Raw genomic sequence first — 14865 nt, 5'->3', positions numbered from 1 at the left:
TGCGGCGGAAAAGTGGTGTAAATAATGCATAGCATTTCAGAGATGCCGGTTAGAGGGTAGCTGTCTGCTACATGAACATATATCATAGTTTGCTTCTTCCTTTTCCTTTGACTGAAAACTGGGCGGGATTACTCTGACATGACGTTCTCCAATGAGAACTCAATACACTGTGCCCAACCAAAATCTAGTGTTAGGGACCAATTATGTGCAATCTTACATTTTCACCTCACGCCTCCTAAATGACAGTCAAGTGTACCCTTCGCACCACCTAGTGTGTGTACTGCACGTGTTAGAGGGCGCAGACCCGCAGGACGTAGGCTGTGTGTGCCAACACACCGAAAAGATGTTGCTGTTACCTTTAAGGACCTTTGTCACAAAGAACATAAGCAGGCACGGTCTCAGGGCGTTCTCTGGGTCACAGCAGAGGCACAACAGTGAGAAAAAGGTAGAGTGAGTTAACAGTGCAATGTAGTAACCGGTCGAATTTCTCGTGCCGTTTTACTTCTTACTTGTTCCGTTTGTAACTTTTAGTGCGTGTGACAATGCAACATTCCAGGAGCCCTGCGGGAATCAATAAGCCAGCCCCGTTTATTTTCCTTGGTAGACTCGTAATCGGTGATCTCTTTAAAATCGTGACTACAATTCCCAGAATGCAAAGGAAACCATTAAATGGAGTGTTGCTCATGCGTGGACATGGCTTGAGTATTTGGCATTTTACAAGCCATTAAAATAATTGTATGGAATGAAAGTACCAACAAGTCAATTTCTAATGAATGAATAATGTAAATAGTGGTGTCGTTCTAATTGTCAACATACCGTGAAGACTGCAGCAGGCATGGTGCTTTTATTTGGTAAAGAGGACCGGCACACCATAAGTAGTTTTTATAGATGCCGAATTATTAAAGCTTCAAAGAAGGATTTTCGTAATACCTAACTAAATGAGTAGAGGCATTTTATGTGTAAAATGATTGCAGCCTTACCTTTTCTTTAAGCTTTGCCTTGGGATATGTGAACATTTCTAGAGACCAGGACAAACGAGGCTGTTTTTCTCTTAACCCTAAGATAACATTTCTCAAAACCATATCATACGTTGGGGCAAGTGTTCCACTGATCTTAATGCCTAGCATAAACCTAGACATTTGTAAATCCTATCTATGAGGTCTGAGCTGGAGTATGGTTTGCCAATCATGCCCATGTCACAAAATGTGCCTCTGTAGCAAATTAGCCATCAAACTGGGCCTATGGTGCCCTATTTGTAAACAGTTTTCCACGAGCATCTAGAACATGATCTCCATAATTCTTCATGCACAAAACATAGTGGATACAGAATAAGACTCTTGTACATCAGAGGCAGTAGTCTATTTTTTTTAAACCAGGCCCATTACTTCACTTAAAGAGTAGAGCTACCGATCTGGTGTGTGGTTTAAACCAAAAGTCATATGAAGACAGGATGAATAATGTAAGCATATTCCTTTATAAAGTGGTGCAGGGTGTCATTGGTGCTGTATCAACAGTGTTGGCCTGCTGGTTTATCAGGTCACAGCGGGTTGCACAGCCGTATGCACTTTGTTTCTTGAAATAACACAATTTCACCAAAGTAATCCATTTTAGTCCGTTTATTTTTCTTCACTTTTCATCATCATATTTCACATCTTTTTCATCACATCAAAAGCGGTTAAATTTGTTGCACTGAAATGGGTGCATGCACGCCAAACGAGGAAAAGGATGATAAAGCTAATTGTAACTGAGAACATTAAGGGTGTGCTTCGGAACATTCTTCATTGGTGCTGTAGCGTCATGTCAACTTGCTCCAGATTTCCTCATTTATTGTCCACCCAGTATGTTTACTTGTGAAAGATACCAGTATTATGAGTTCCTCAGAATGTGCTGCATGTGATTTTTGAGGTGCTCCAACCGCAAAGTGCTGAAATGCTTTGGAGAAGAATGGGTGTTTTACTGCAAAATGCTGAATGTTGATTGACTCCTTTTGAGGCCTGGCATTAGCCAAGACCTTTTCACTTTCCAAAAATGATATGTATTTTATACTTACTTAAAAGGGCTTTAAGTGAGCTACCTTTGCCCACTGGTCTGTTGTTGTTGTGTTCAAAATTTTTTACACCCACTACAGCATACAGCAAGAGGCATTATGTCATACTTCAGCCACTGGCTAACTTCACTTTGAGTGATTGTATTTTGCTCTGTCACAAGGAATTCTTCCTCAGAAAAGGTGGTTCCCATCACTCTGTAGTCGTAATGTCCTCTCCTAATTACGAATGTATCTCACATTGTTCTGTCTACCATTTTTAAAGGCTTTTGCTTATTTAATTTTTAACCTTAAATTGTAAATTTTCACATGATCTGGGTGCTTTCTATTTGTTACTTTCACAATTCAGGATATGCCCTGTTCTCTCGTTGTTGGCTGCTAATTCCAAACTTTGCTCCATGAAAGTGCTCTATGTTGTCCTGGTTGCTTTCTAACTGTTATTTGCACAATTCAGGATATGCCCTGTTTCCTCATAGCAGGCTGCTAAATTCCAAAATTATACCCCTTGAAACTGCTATATGTTGAGAACATTTTATTCGGACTGCCTTGTCAATACTGTGTTGTTACATGGTTTTATTGCACTTTATGTATTAATTGGTATGTATCTTTTTAAGTGGACCTCATTGGAGTTCCAAAACTTTAATCAACTGAATTGAATTGAATAGTTCCCATCAGTGACGGTGTTTTTGTGTGTACCTAATTATGAATGCGGTGTTGCTTTTGTTTAGAGCCTGATGTGATAGCAGGATGCTTTCTGCCCCCTTTTCATAGCACAGCCTTTTTGAAATTGTAAACGAGTTTTATTGTATTTCAACCACATATACAACATATACAGGCCAACGAAATCAGACATTGCCACATTTCATACACACACAATAATCAATAGTCAGAGCGATCTTCCCAGCGTATCTTGCTGTGTTTTTTGTGGGCAACCCCTAGCTGCATAGATAGGTTGATCTTGTTGAGCACACCAGTCCACCCACGCCCGCCATTCAGCAATTTAGGGAGGATGTGGGGATATCCAGTTACGGGCACTTTTGCGCTTGGCAAGCAGTGTGGCTACCCCAATGAATGTGCTCTCCGCCCTTGGGTCACCAAGTTCTTCTAGCAACCCCAGCAGTGCTACTCCTGGAGAGCGAAGCACTGATGAGTGCTCTTGTTCAATTCTTCACTAGTATTGAGTCAATACAGGACAAGACCGGGCAACGTGGAAAACATCTGCATTAGATGTGGATCATCAGAAGCAAGTGGATTGGGAAACCTTCCTGGCACGTTGGAGCCACAGGGGGGGTCATGTAGGAGATAATTAAGCTGGGTCAATCTGAGGTGTGTTGAAATAGAAAGTTCTTGGGGTGTCATCCTAGCCTCTACATTGTGGTTCATCCATTCACCAACTTATGTCTCCCAACGCTGTTTTAGAGTGGCAAATCAGTTTGGAGTATTAATGACCAATATACAGTGTATCTAGGAAATGGCACCCGGAGCGAGCTTCCCCATTAGTAGCTTGTCTTGTAGGGGACTGAATTCAGGAATTTCGGTGTCAGGGGGTATATTAGCTTTAAGTGTGTGTAGTAATTGCAGGTTCTTGTGAGACTGAGTATGGGAGAGGTGGTACTGTTCTTGCATCTGGTGGAACTTCTGTATGTGGCTACCAGAAGAGATGTCCCGAAGATGGATGATTCCTATCCTATCCCATTTTGTGAGTCCCTCCAGTCTTGCAGTGTGGTGCATCCACTTCCCTTGCCTTAGGAGAATCATCCGTGTCAAATCTAAGGACCCACCCTGTGAGATGGAGTGCAGTCCTCCAGCACAGGATGGCAACATGAGTGATCCTTGGAAGAGAGTGGGGAGTGGGATAGGTGCTCTGTACAAAAATCCCATAATCTTGTTCTGTCCCAGCAGGGACAGTTCTCCTTGGTAAGCTGAGTTTTCCCAACCCGTTGAGCCAATCTTTGATTACAACCAACTTCAAGGCTGTGTAATATCTGTGTAAATCTGCCATCCCCATTCCTCTATTGTACATAGACTGGTGGCAGTTAGCAAAGCATTCGATGGTGGCCACTCACCCATAGGAAAGAGCAAATTGCGAAATTGAGGGTTTTAAACCATTCATTGGTTATCGGGTGAGAATAGTTTTTGAACATGAACAGGTAGTGAGGCAGTATTAGCACCTTGAAGAGGGCAACCTGTCTCAAAATGCAGAGTGGGATGCATGCCCATTTCTGAATTTTTTTAAATCATTTTGGTCACGAGGGGTGTCAAGTTAAGACTCCATGTTAATTCTGGTATCCCCAGGTGATTTACTGGAATTTCGAACTGCCAAGAGCAGAAACTCAAGTCATCTCTGACCGGGTCCAGCAGAGATATTGTTTTATTCACCCAAAAGCTGAAGGCCTCTTTATAGATGTTAAGTAGCTCCAAGCAATGGGAGACCAAGGCCATGGGATTGGTCAGAAAAAAACAGAATATAGTCCACGTATAACGCAATTCTCTCCTTAGGTCCATCCTCCCAGACCGCTCTTGGATTTGGGCATCACATCGTTTGAGCCATGCAAGATACTCAATGGCCAGCGCAAAGAGGAGCGTTGAGAGCGGGAAACCTTGGCGGTGCCTCTGGGTATGGGAATGGGGTTAGTGAGCGAACTATTTATTTTGACTTGTGCTGACGGTTGGGAGTACAGAAACTTGGTAATTTTACGAAAGAGCGTTCCTAGGGTGGCAGGTTCTAGGATGCTGTTCAAGAAGAACAAATCATTGTGTTGAATGTCTTCTTAAAGTTTATTAAGAGTAGGGCAGAGGGATGTTAGAGGCAGTGCACTTGGGAAAGGGTCAATTCTACTCTACGAAAGCAGTGTCAGGTGCTGCGGGCCGGCATAAAGCCACATAGGTAAAGATAACCAAGAACCTCAGGGTCTGTCGGAGCTCATTAGCTAGGATCTTAGCGAATATCTTAATCTCATAGTTAATTAGGGACATGGGCCTATATGAGGTGCAGCTGTTCAGAGAGTGTCCTGTTTTAGGTACAACAATGATCGTGGCTGTATCAAGTTCTGATAAAAAGGCACCCCTGTTCCCTGAATCTGCGTACAGGTCCAGCAGGTGCGGAACTAGCGTACTGCAAAATGTTTTATTTTAGTAGTCGATTGGGAAGTCTTTGGGTCCGGGTGTTTAACCTGGGATCATACCGAAGAGTGCTGCATCTATTTCCTTGGCTGTAATTTGCTGGTCAAGGTCACAGTCTAATGAGGGGGGAATCGAGGCAGCAGAAGTTCGGCCAGCAGTGGATGCACAACCTTTCGTGGGGGCTCTGGTCTTCGGTCATAGCTTTTGATAGTACAAGCGTTTGTGTATTACTTTGTCATAAATGTGGGCCTTAAGATGACCCTCCGCGTCCTCGATCCGAGGAACAACTCTGGGTGTCCAATCTCTGATGGCCAGCCAGTATAGGAACTTCCCAGGCGTATATCCCTGTGCTCGTATTCCCATCCGGTTATTGCCCTCCATCACTGCTGGGCTTCCTCCAATAAGATTTGTCTTGTTTAGGTTCTGGCTACCGCCAATTGGTGGGCCAGGTATGTCGATGGCTTTCTGCTTTAACCCCTTCCAGGCTCATGACGAGCTGGGCTCGTCATGGTGTAGCCTCCTCGCACACTGATGACGAGCCCAGCTCGTCATGGAGCATGGGTTTTTTAAAATCTCAGCATAGGAGAAGAATTCAACTAGCGCGGATGTGGTTAAGGATTCTACTTATCTTTGATACTAATCTCATTTGCCTGTGAGGAGCAATGTTCTGGCTACAAGATTGTTTATTTTGTTCAGTGCTCTTTACTAATAGCATACCCTAAACAATCCTCTTCCTCAATTTCACACCCATGCAATAGGCGCTGTAAGTAGGGGATCCTGAAGGACCCCTAAAATAACCATGCTGGAGCTCAGAAGCGAATGAGCAATAAACAGGCCTTTACATTTTGGTTTTATCTTGTTACCTTTGCTGTGCATTCAAAGACCGAGGTCAAATGTTAGACTCTGTCTTCTAAGGGAAGGTGGTGTTTAGTTTTCTTTCTGTGACTGCAAAGTAAGAGGATGTATGTGACAGTCCTGTTAGAAAAGGCAGTAGGATGTTATTTTTTGCATCACACAATAAAATTTAAATGGCAGTAAATTAACTGAACAAATATTTCCGAATATATCAGAATTAGGAAAGCACAAACTTGGCACTTTTTTGTAATTCTGAAGTATGGTGAAAACAAATAGGTGAATATGATCAAAACAAATGAATACACTAGGTGATGCCCATTTCCACACATTGTTTGTGTGCTGTATAGGTTTATCGGTAAAACTGTATGTCTATGCAATTGTGAAGGTAATTTCAATTGAAAAGGAGTTGTCTGTAGCGGCAGTGCGCTACCACACCATGCACAATTCACTCTGTGCCACTCCACGGCACTCTTACTCCGCCACTCTACGTCGCTCAACTTTAGGACACTGTACTCTTTGTCACTCTATTACTCTACTCTCCATGGTACACTCATTCACTCTACGCCACTTCACACTATGCCACTCTACTACTCTACTCCACTCTATGCCACTCTACAACCTTCCACTCTACGATACTATACTCCACTCTATGCCACTCCAGTCTACGACACTCTGACACTCCACTCTGTAATAGTGTACACCACGACACTACTCAATTTTACACCAGTCTACTCTACGACATTCCACACCACTCTACTTCACTCTTTGCCACTCCTCTCTACGCCAATCAAAGATACTTCATTCTACGGTACGCCACTCTTTTCCACCCAGGCCCCTCCACTCCACTCTACGCCACTCTTCTCTACACTATGCCACTCCACTTTGTGCTACTCCATTCTAAGACACACAACCCCACTCTACACCACTTCACTCTACACCACTCCACCATACACCACTCTACACCATTTTAATTTACTCTATACCACACCTCTTTACTTCACTCTACAACACTTTACTCCATTCTGCACCAGTCCACTCTATGCCACTCCACGACACTCCACTGCAGTCCACTCTATGCCAATCCACTCTAGATCACTTTATGCCACTCCACACAACTCTTCTCTGACACTCCACTCTACACCACTCTATTGCATGCCATTCCACGCTGCTGCACTCAACAACACTCCACTCAACAACACTCCACTCAACAACACTCCACTCAACAACACTCCACTCAACAACACTCCACTCAACAACACTCTACGCCACTCAACTCTGCTTCATTCCACTCTAATTCTCTGTATTTCACAACACTCCGATCCACTCTCCACCATTCCACTCTACTCCACTTTGCTCCACTTCACTCTCCCACTTCCCTCTGCCATTCCGTTCTATTCCTCTCCACACTACAACACTCTATGCCACTCCACTAAGTTCCATTCTACTCTACGCCACTACACTGTACAGCACTCCACTCTACTACTCTCCACTCCACGACTCCCTACGCCACTTCATTCTTCGACTCTCCACAGCACACCACTCTATGAAACTTTACTTCACGACATTCTACGCTTCTTCACAACAGTCACTCCACGCCACTTTACTCTATGCCATTCCATGCCACTCTTTGACATTCTACTCTGCGACACTCCACAACACTATACAGTACTTCACTCTAGTGCACTCCAGTCTACAACACTCCACTCTGACGCTGTACTCCATTCCAGTCTACAACACTCTGCTACACAATACTCCTCTCCTCTCTATGCCACTCCACGCTACACCACTCCACGCTACACCACTACACTCTAGGCACTTGACTCCACTCTACTCCACAAGACTCTAAGCCATTCCAGGACATTCTACAACTCTCTATACCGCTCCACTTTGTGACTGTCTATTGCACTCCACTCTACGCCACTGCACAACACTCTACTCTATGCCACCTCACAACTCTGCACTCTACGCCCCTGCACAACACCCCACTCTGTGCCACCCCACTCTGTGCCACCCCACTCTGTGCCACCCCACTCTGTGCCACCCCACTCTGTGCCACCCCACTCTGTGCCACCCCACTCTGTGCCACCCCACTCTACTCCACCCCACTCTACTCTACTCCACCCCACTCTACTCCATTCCACTCTACTCCATTCCACTCCATTCTATGACAGTCTCGTTTTACACTCTACAACATTATACGGAACACTGCTCTGACGCTCTATTCTAATCGGTCTATAATACTCTACTGACTCTACACCTCTCCATTCTATGCCACTCCACTCTACGGCACTCCACTCTATGCCACTCCATTCCACTCTACAACAAAACTCTCTAATCCACTCCTCGACACTCTAATCACTCTACTCTGCAACACTACACTCTCTGCACCACTCCACTCTGCAACACTCCTGCACAGAGTTCTAAAGAACATTAGGAACGATCAGGCCCAAGTCATTCATATGGCTCCAGACTGGGCGTGGAGAGTCTGGTATCCCGAGCTACTGAGCATGGCCATCGATCCACCGATCATGTTGCCTCTTCAGGAGGATCTTCTGTCGCGGCAGCATGGGCGGGTAGTGTCCAGGCTCCGCCTTTCTTGCGTGGAGATTGAGCTGCGCCGCTGACAGCTTTCGACCTTCCTCCTGAAGTCTGCAATGTCTTCTTGGAAATCAGATGTCACTTAACCAAGACAGTATCCTCCTATAAGTTTTTGACACAGTGTGCAGAAAATGACCTTGATCGCCTTTCTTCCCCCCATTCTGAAGTGTTATTATTCATTTTTTCTCTTGCCCAGCAGGCTCTGCTCTGGGCACTCTCAAAGGGCTATCTGTCTTCTCTTTCGGCTATTTTGCGGCTGCTTGACCAACTCTTTCTTTTTAAATCCCCTATTGAACATAGGCTTCTGAAAGGTCTTGTTCATCTCTTCCCTCCTTCATCATGCCTCAGTGGGACACTAATTTGGTGTTAACATTCTTAATGTGTGCTCCTTTTGAACTTCTTCATAATTGTCCCCTGATGCTTCTTACGATTAAAACAGCCTTCCTTGTGGTTGTTACATATTCCCATAGAGTAAGTGAGCACAGTCCTTGTCAGACACGCTGCCTTACTCATCAGTATATCCTGACAGACTGGTGCTTCATACAAGGCCTCCTTTATTCCATTTCACCTAGGCCAATCCATCACAAAGCCTATTTTTTATGCTCCTCCACACCCCTCTAAACCAGAGGAGTGACTCCACCGCCAGGACCCAAAAAGACTTTTACCTTGGACGCAAACAAGATTTCCGGGTGGAACTCCAACTATTTGTGGGGTTTGTTGGTGCGAAGAGGTCTCGAGCTGTGTCATGCTCTGCTTTAAAATCTGCTATGTGCTGGCAGAGAAGCAGCCTTCTGAAGGCTTTCAAGCTCATTTCACCAGAGCTAATGCTGTGACCACTTGTCTAGCCCATGGCGTTCTGGCCCTGGATATCTGCCGGGCAGCAATGTGAGCTTTACTGAATACGTTCACCAATCACGACTGTCTGGATAGCATGGCCCATACGGCTGGGCACTTTGCCAGTTCGGTCCTGCAGGACTTCCTTATTTGAAATTGGTCCGCAGACCCCCCACCGGAGATTGTATTGGTGGGTCATCTGTTCTAAGGTATGGAATCAGTGGTTAGAAGTCTCTATCAGATTAACAAGTTACTTACTTTCGGTAATGCCTTATCTGTTAGACTCTATCTAGCTGCAGATTCCTTAGCAATCCATCCATCCTCCCCTCATTGCGAACAGATTTCTAGGGACCGGGCTGATACCTTTCAGGGTCCTACTTTTGCACAACAGTGGTCAGTGTTCTTCGTGGCTCCGCCCTTCTGGCATGGAAGGTTGTAAAAAACTGACATAAGCGCACCTCCTGGTGCCTTTTTTAGTCTGCGAATGCCGAACAACGCCACCTACAGAGGCGATGGGGTATTGCTCACGAAAAATCTCCTGGATCCAGTCTGACGCCTGGTAAATTCTAAGGTAAGGAATGTAATCTGTGGCTAGATAGTCTCTAGAACTCTCTACCCGCTCTCTACCCAATAAGGCATTACCAAAGTTAACTTGTTCTTTAAGGCTATTATAGACTTGACCAATAGCTGTTCTTTATTTTTCCTTCTATAAATGACTCCTACTTGTAGAATGAACACTAAACGTTGCAGCTTACGATGTTGTGTGTTTGAATTAGATCCACAAAATACTGAAATCTACCACATAGGTGCCCTTTATGTTCAGCACACCTGCCCAGTTTGTGCAAACTCTGGCATGTCAGCCCGCAGTCTGCAATAAGGATGGAGTGTACGAAGCAATGCATGGTGCATGGCTGCTTGCCCGTACCTATGATAATGAAGATGTCCTGAATGCCCTTCCCCTTCACATCCAGCGTTCTTAAAAGACTAACTGATGGAACTTGAGGGTGATAAAAATATCTGCCCCTGGTGGGAAGGCAACATGGATGTTTCTGGTGAGGAGGGTGAGCCTAGGGAAATCTGATGGAGTTCAATGTTTAGATCCTGATTTAGATTATATTTAGTTTCAGTAGTACTGTGAAAGCATTTAATGTGTCTCCTAATGGAAATGTGACAGCATCATGGGAAATACCTGCACAATTTGTGCAGGAAGCAAAGGGAATGAATGTTCCTTTCAGAATGATGACAAACAAATGTGTGATCGAACACCAAACGCCACGTGGGGTCACATCATTCTTGATTATGCCTCAATTTGATGTGTTGAATCTGGAAGCCAGGTTCATAACCATAAGTAAGCTGGAAAACATAATATTGAAATTATTGAATTGCATTGTATAGCTGGGATTATTGTTCTTTCAATAAATTGAGTGATAGTTGCATCGATAATGTGCTTTATACCTCGGAGGAGGTGCTGAAGAATATTTGTGGACATTTAGCATTCTACTTCATGGATGTCCTTTGGTAGAACTAGTATATATTTGTAATGAGACCCAGATGGGTACTATTTCGGTTTTGTGTGAGAACCACGACCCTATTTTCTCTGTGTTAACTTTATAAATAAATAAATACAAAAGTGTCAGATATGGTGCTTAAGCATTGAATGCTGATTTATGGAACAGCACACTATGTGTGACTCTGTAATCTGGTCTATGTAGAAAATATTGTGTTTGTTTTTGGCAGACTGCGTGAATCGTGCAGGATAGACACTGCTACACATGTTGATATCTACAATCTTTGCAGCAGTCTGCATTAACAGTTAATCTCAAATTTGACCTGGAGTATAGGAAACTGCTCAGAAAGATGCTAGTATTGGGAAGTCTTGAGAGCCACACCTAGAGCAACGGGGGGCGGGGCGGGGGGGGGGGAGGGGACAGGGGTTATACATCCAGCCATTATATATGCTCTGAGGAGTCAGTTTACACCAGGGTGAAGGGAGCAACCCATACGTATGAGCTTTAGACCACCAGCCACAGTATATGCTATGTAGGGTCTACCCAGGAACATGAAAGATGCAACCATTATATAAACGGCCATGTATGCTTTAAGAGTCCACCCTTCTGTAGCACCTGTAACGGTATAAGAACTTGGGTTGTTAATTAAGGAGGACTACCCACCTTAAGCAGCAAACACAATCCCTCTCAAACTGAACACTAAAGTCACTAGATAAGCTTAGCCCTGTGGTAGCTAGGACACAGTAACTAAGTCGAAACATAACACCAGAAAGATCCAACACTAATTTTTAAAAAATATAGTAAATTGAAATAAATGAAATGACACCAACATGAGAAACATCCAATAAGAGGAACTGGAGGGATATATTTTTAAGGTTTAAAATAAAAGTAACGCCAAACAATGTTAAGCGCGAACCACAGTCAGCTGTTTGTGGGAGACCAGGGCGTAGACACAATTTGCCCACAATGGAGCATGGGTCATAACTTTTACCTCGGCTAATTAATCTAAAAAAAGGAAGTCCTTAATCTTCAGCAGGGCAAGGCAGTAGATTGTGGCAGAAAAGTGCTCTACAAGGCAGTTGGCCATCGGATGAGGTCCTGGTGAAGCGATTGGGTTTTGGGTGGAAATCTTGAGCGGAACAAATTTGAATTTTGTGCCCAAGGAAAGACCCTTGCCGGCCAGATACTTTTGGCACTTTTGCCAGGTAAATATTTCTTCATTCACACTTAGTCACATTTTCTTGGAGCTCGGATTACTCCAGCGGGGCATGACTGCCGGCTATAGCTTAAGAGGGCTCCACAAGGCTAAATACCTTCTCCATGACTGAAACTGATTTGCTGTTGCAGAAAAGCTCTGCATGGAAAAAACCTGAATCTCTGAGTCCAGCATCGAAGCACCCTGGTTGGATCGGCTTCGCCTGATCTTCCAGAGGTCTTTAGAGCCAAAATGTTTCAAAATCCTAGTTTTTCAGGGGTGGTAGGATCAGTCCAGTCAGACAAAGACAAGGGTTTGAGGGTCTCAGTAAGAGCACATCGGGGTGAGGACTCACTCTAGCAGAGGCCAACAGCAGTGTCCAGGGCAGGTCCAGTTGGAACTGGTTGGAAAGGTCTCTTGTAGCTTGTTTTATCCCTGTATCTTGCACAGGTCAGCTTTATGACCCTTGGAGTCCCCTTTATTGTCCTGGTAACAAGAGAGAGCAGGTCTAGTCAGTCCTTCTGGGCTCTTCTCAAGCCTCTGATAGCATGTGTAGCCCTCTTATGATCTTCCTCCGGTCCCGTACTCTACTGGGTACTGGGGATGCCTTATTTATGCCGGCATTAACTTGTGGGTAGGGTTGACAACTGGCTCCCACATCCAATGGGGTAAAAGTTCCAAGGGTTACACTACACACTTTTAACCAGTGAATTGCACTTTTTAATGAATTACAAGGAGTCAAAGAATTACATTTGTAGCTGTTTCTTAGCCAAAGATAGCATTATTTATTTTAATATTGCATCCCAATATTTCTCTATGGAACAGCCATCCTCAATACAGTCAAAATAGTGTCTAGGTGCTAGTCACTTTAAGAACATATTTAACTTTCTACATGTTCTACTTTTAGGTGCCATGCCCTGGGCCTTATGGGCAATAAGGATTTCTTTGGGGCGACTTAGCAATATTTAAAAGGAAGATTTATACTTGTGAAAAGACTTTCTTTTGAAATGGCCGAATTGCAGTTTAAAAGCTACTTCAGTCGGCTACAGTGGTAGGTCTGAAGCCATGTTTGCATTGCCACCGTATTGTGTGGCTGAATAGGTGCTGCAATCTACTAGTGGTTTTTAAATTCCAGGCCGTGGGTACACTTTGTCCCATATACAAGGAACCTATAGGTAAGTTAAACCAGCCAATTAGGGGTATGCCAATATGACAATGTTTAACGGAGGAGAACATGCACTTCACTACTAGTTAGCAGGGGAAACTTGTGCAGGGTTTTCCAGTCGGCAAAAATATGGGAATACACCACAAAACAATTGTCATTTTTAGGGCTCGCTGCCGTTCGCAGCGCGAAGCGCTGCCGCCGGCATCGAGTATTATAGCTGCTACGTTGGCTGGGAAGGGAGTATAGACCAGCTACAGTTCGGTGCACGAGCCGATTCACGTCCGTGAACGCGCTTCCCGCGCTTCACATTGGAATCCGTGAATGCGCTTCCCGCGCTTCACATTGGAACAGCTTGTGTGCGTGTGCTCGTCTCCAGAAGACGTAGAATGGAGTGCGTCATCTTGTTTTTCTTTTGCAGCTTCAGTAAGACCTTTGCTGGCTTTCATACTGTACGGTATTTCTTATATCTTTCTTTACCTGTGATATTAAGTGCTTCTTGTTCAACATGAGTGCTACATAAAATTAAGAAAATACACATACAATGAAAAAAGTTTTCAGTTTGTAGTGTTTGGAATGATTTACTTGGGGCACTTTACCTTTGTGTTAAAAGTAGAGATCACATTTACATATCACATTGGTGTCTTCCATTTTTTCAGACCACAGGCCTTGGGGTCAATGCAGCTTTCAGGTGAATGGGTTATTTCATATTTATAATTTTCTACTGACTTTGTTGGAGAAATTACTAAATGCACCTTTCTCATTCACGCTTCTTCACACTTGTAATGGACTTCACCGGACAATTTCTTTGATAATAATGCCACCTTCATTATGGCTGTTACTACCAATGTCTGTCTTTCCACATCGGTTAATGAGGCTACACTTTTTTCTCCCCATTTGCTATTTTGGCATACATGCTACAATTTGGAGGTTCTTCTTCAATTTGCTGTAGTATTTCTTATGTAGCAGGAAATTACTTCCTAATGTGGATTGCAAACGTTCTTGTTTTTAAATTAATGGTAGGCGTTTTGTCTGTGCTTTTATTAGTGGCTTTCCCCCCTTCCACCTTAAATGCTGCTAATTGCTTATCATGGCATTCCTGGGCTGCTACAGTCAGTGCAGATCTAATGGCTTTTGTGAAGATATGTTGCTTCTGGTGGAATAGGCTGCTGCGTTCAAACCGTAATCTTCGCAAAATTGTTTGATGCTCCTCTGAAAGAATGCTGTTGCTGTAAACATGTAACCCACCACAGAACGAGCTCACCATGGCGCCTGTGAATGTGAAGCTGTTTGTGTAGATGATCACGCATCCCTGCATACCCCGCACAGTCAGCTGTCCTGCCTATGCTGACGGTAGGAGAGCAGGAAACAGGACAGGTTTAAAAAGAAAGGCGCAGCACCATGAGGTGAAACATGCCGAGGATCGGCCATGCAAAACGACTTGCGTTACGGGACAAATATTTTTTTACGGATTCTGGGCAACTTCATCAATGAAATTACACCATATAAAGTATTGTATTAATAAGGATAGCAAAGGTGCTATATT

The 14865-nt window shown here is 44.0% G+C and overlaps 1 protein-coding gene across 1 annotated transcript in view; it reads left to right on the top strand.

The window, feature by feature from the left end:
* Window positions 1–213: 213 nt before the first annotated feature.
* Window positions 214–14865, top strand: part of LAP3 (leucine aminopeptidase 3) — a 332922-nt gene continuing 318270 nt past the window's right edge. The window contains exon 1 of the mRNA XM_086964054.1: window positions 214–445. Within this exon, the coding sequence (XP_086820180.1) occupies window positions 344–445 (102 nt within the window). The 5' untranslated portion in view covers window positions 214–343. The remainder of the gene's footprint in view (window positions 446–14865) is intronic.

This window comes from Lissotriton vulgaris, chromosome 3_2 (assembly GCF_964263255.1).
Source record: "Lissotriton vulgaris chromosome 3_2, aLisVul1.2, whole genome shotgun sequence".
NCBI classification, from domain to species: Eukaryota; Metazoa; Chordata; class Amphibia; order Caudata; family Salamandridae; genus Lissotriton; species Lissotriton vulgaris.
This window is presented reverse-complemented; position numbering and strand designations above follow the sequence as displayed.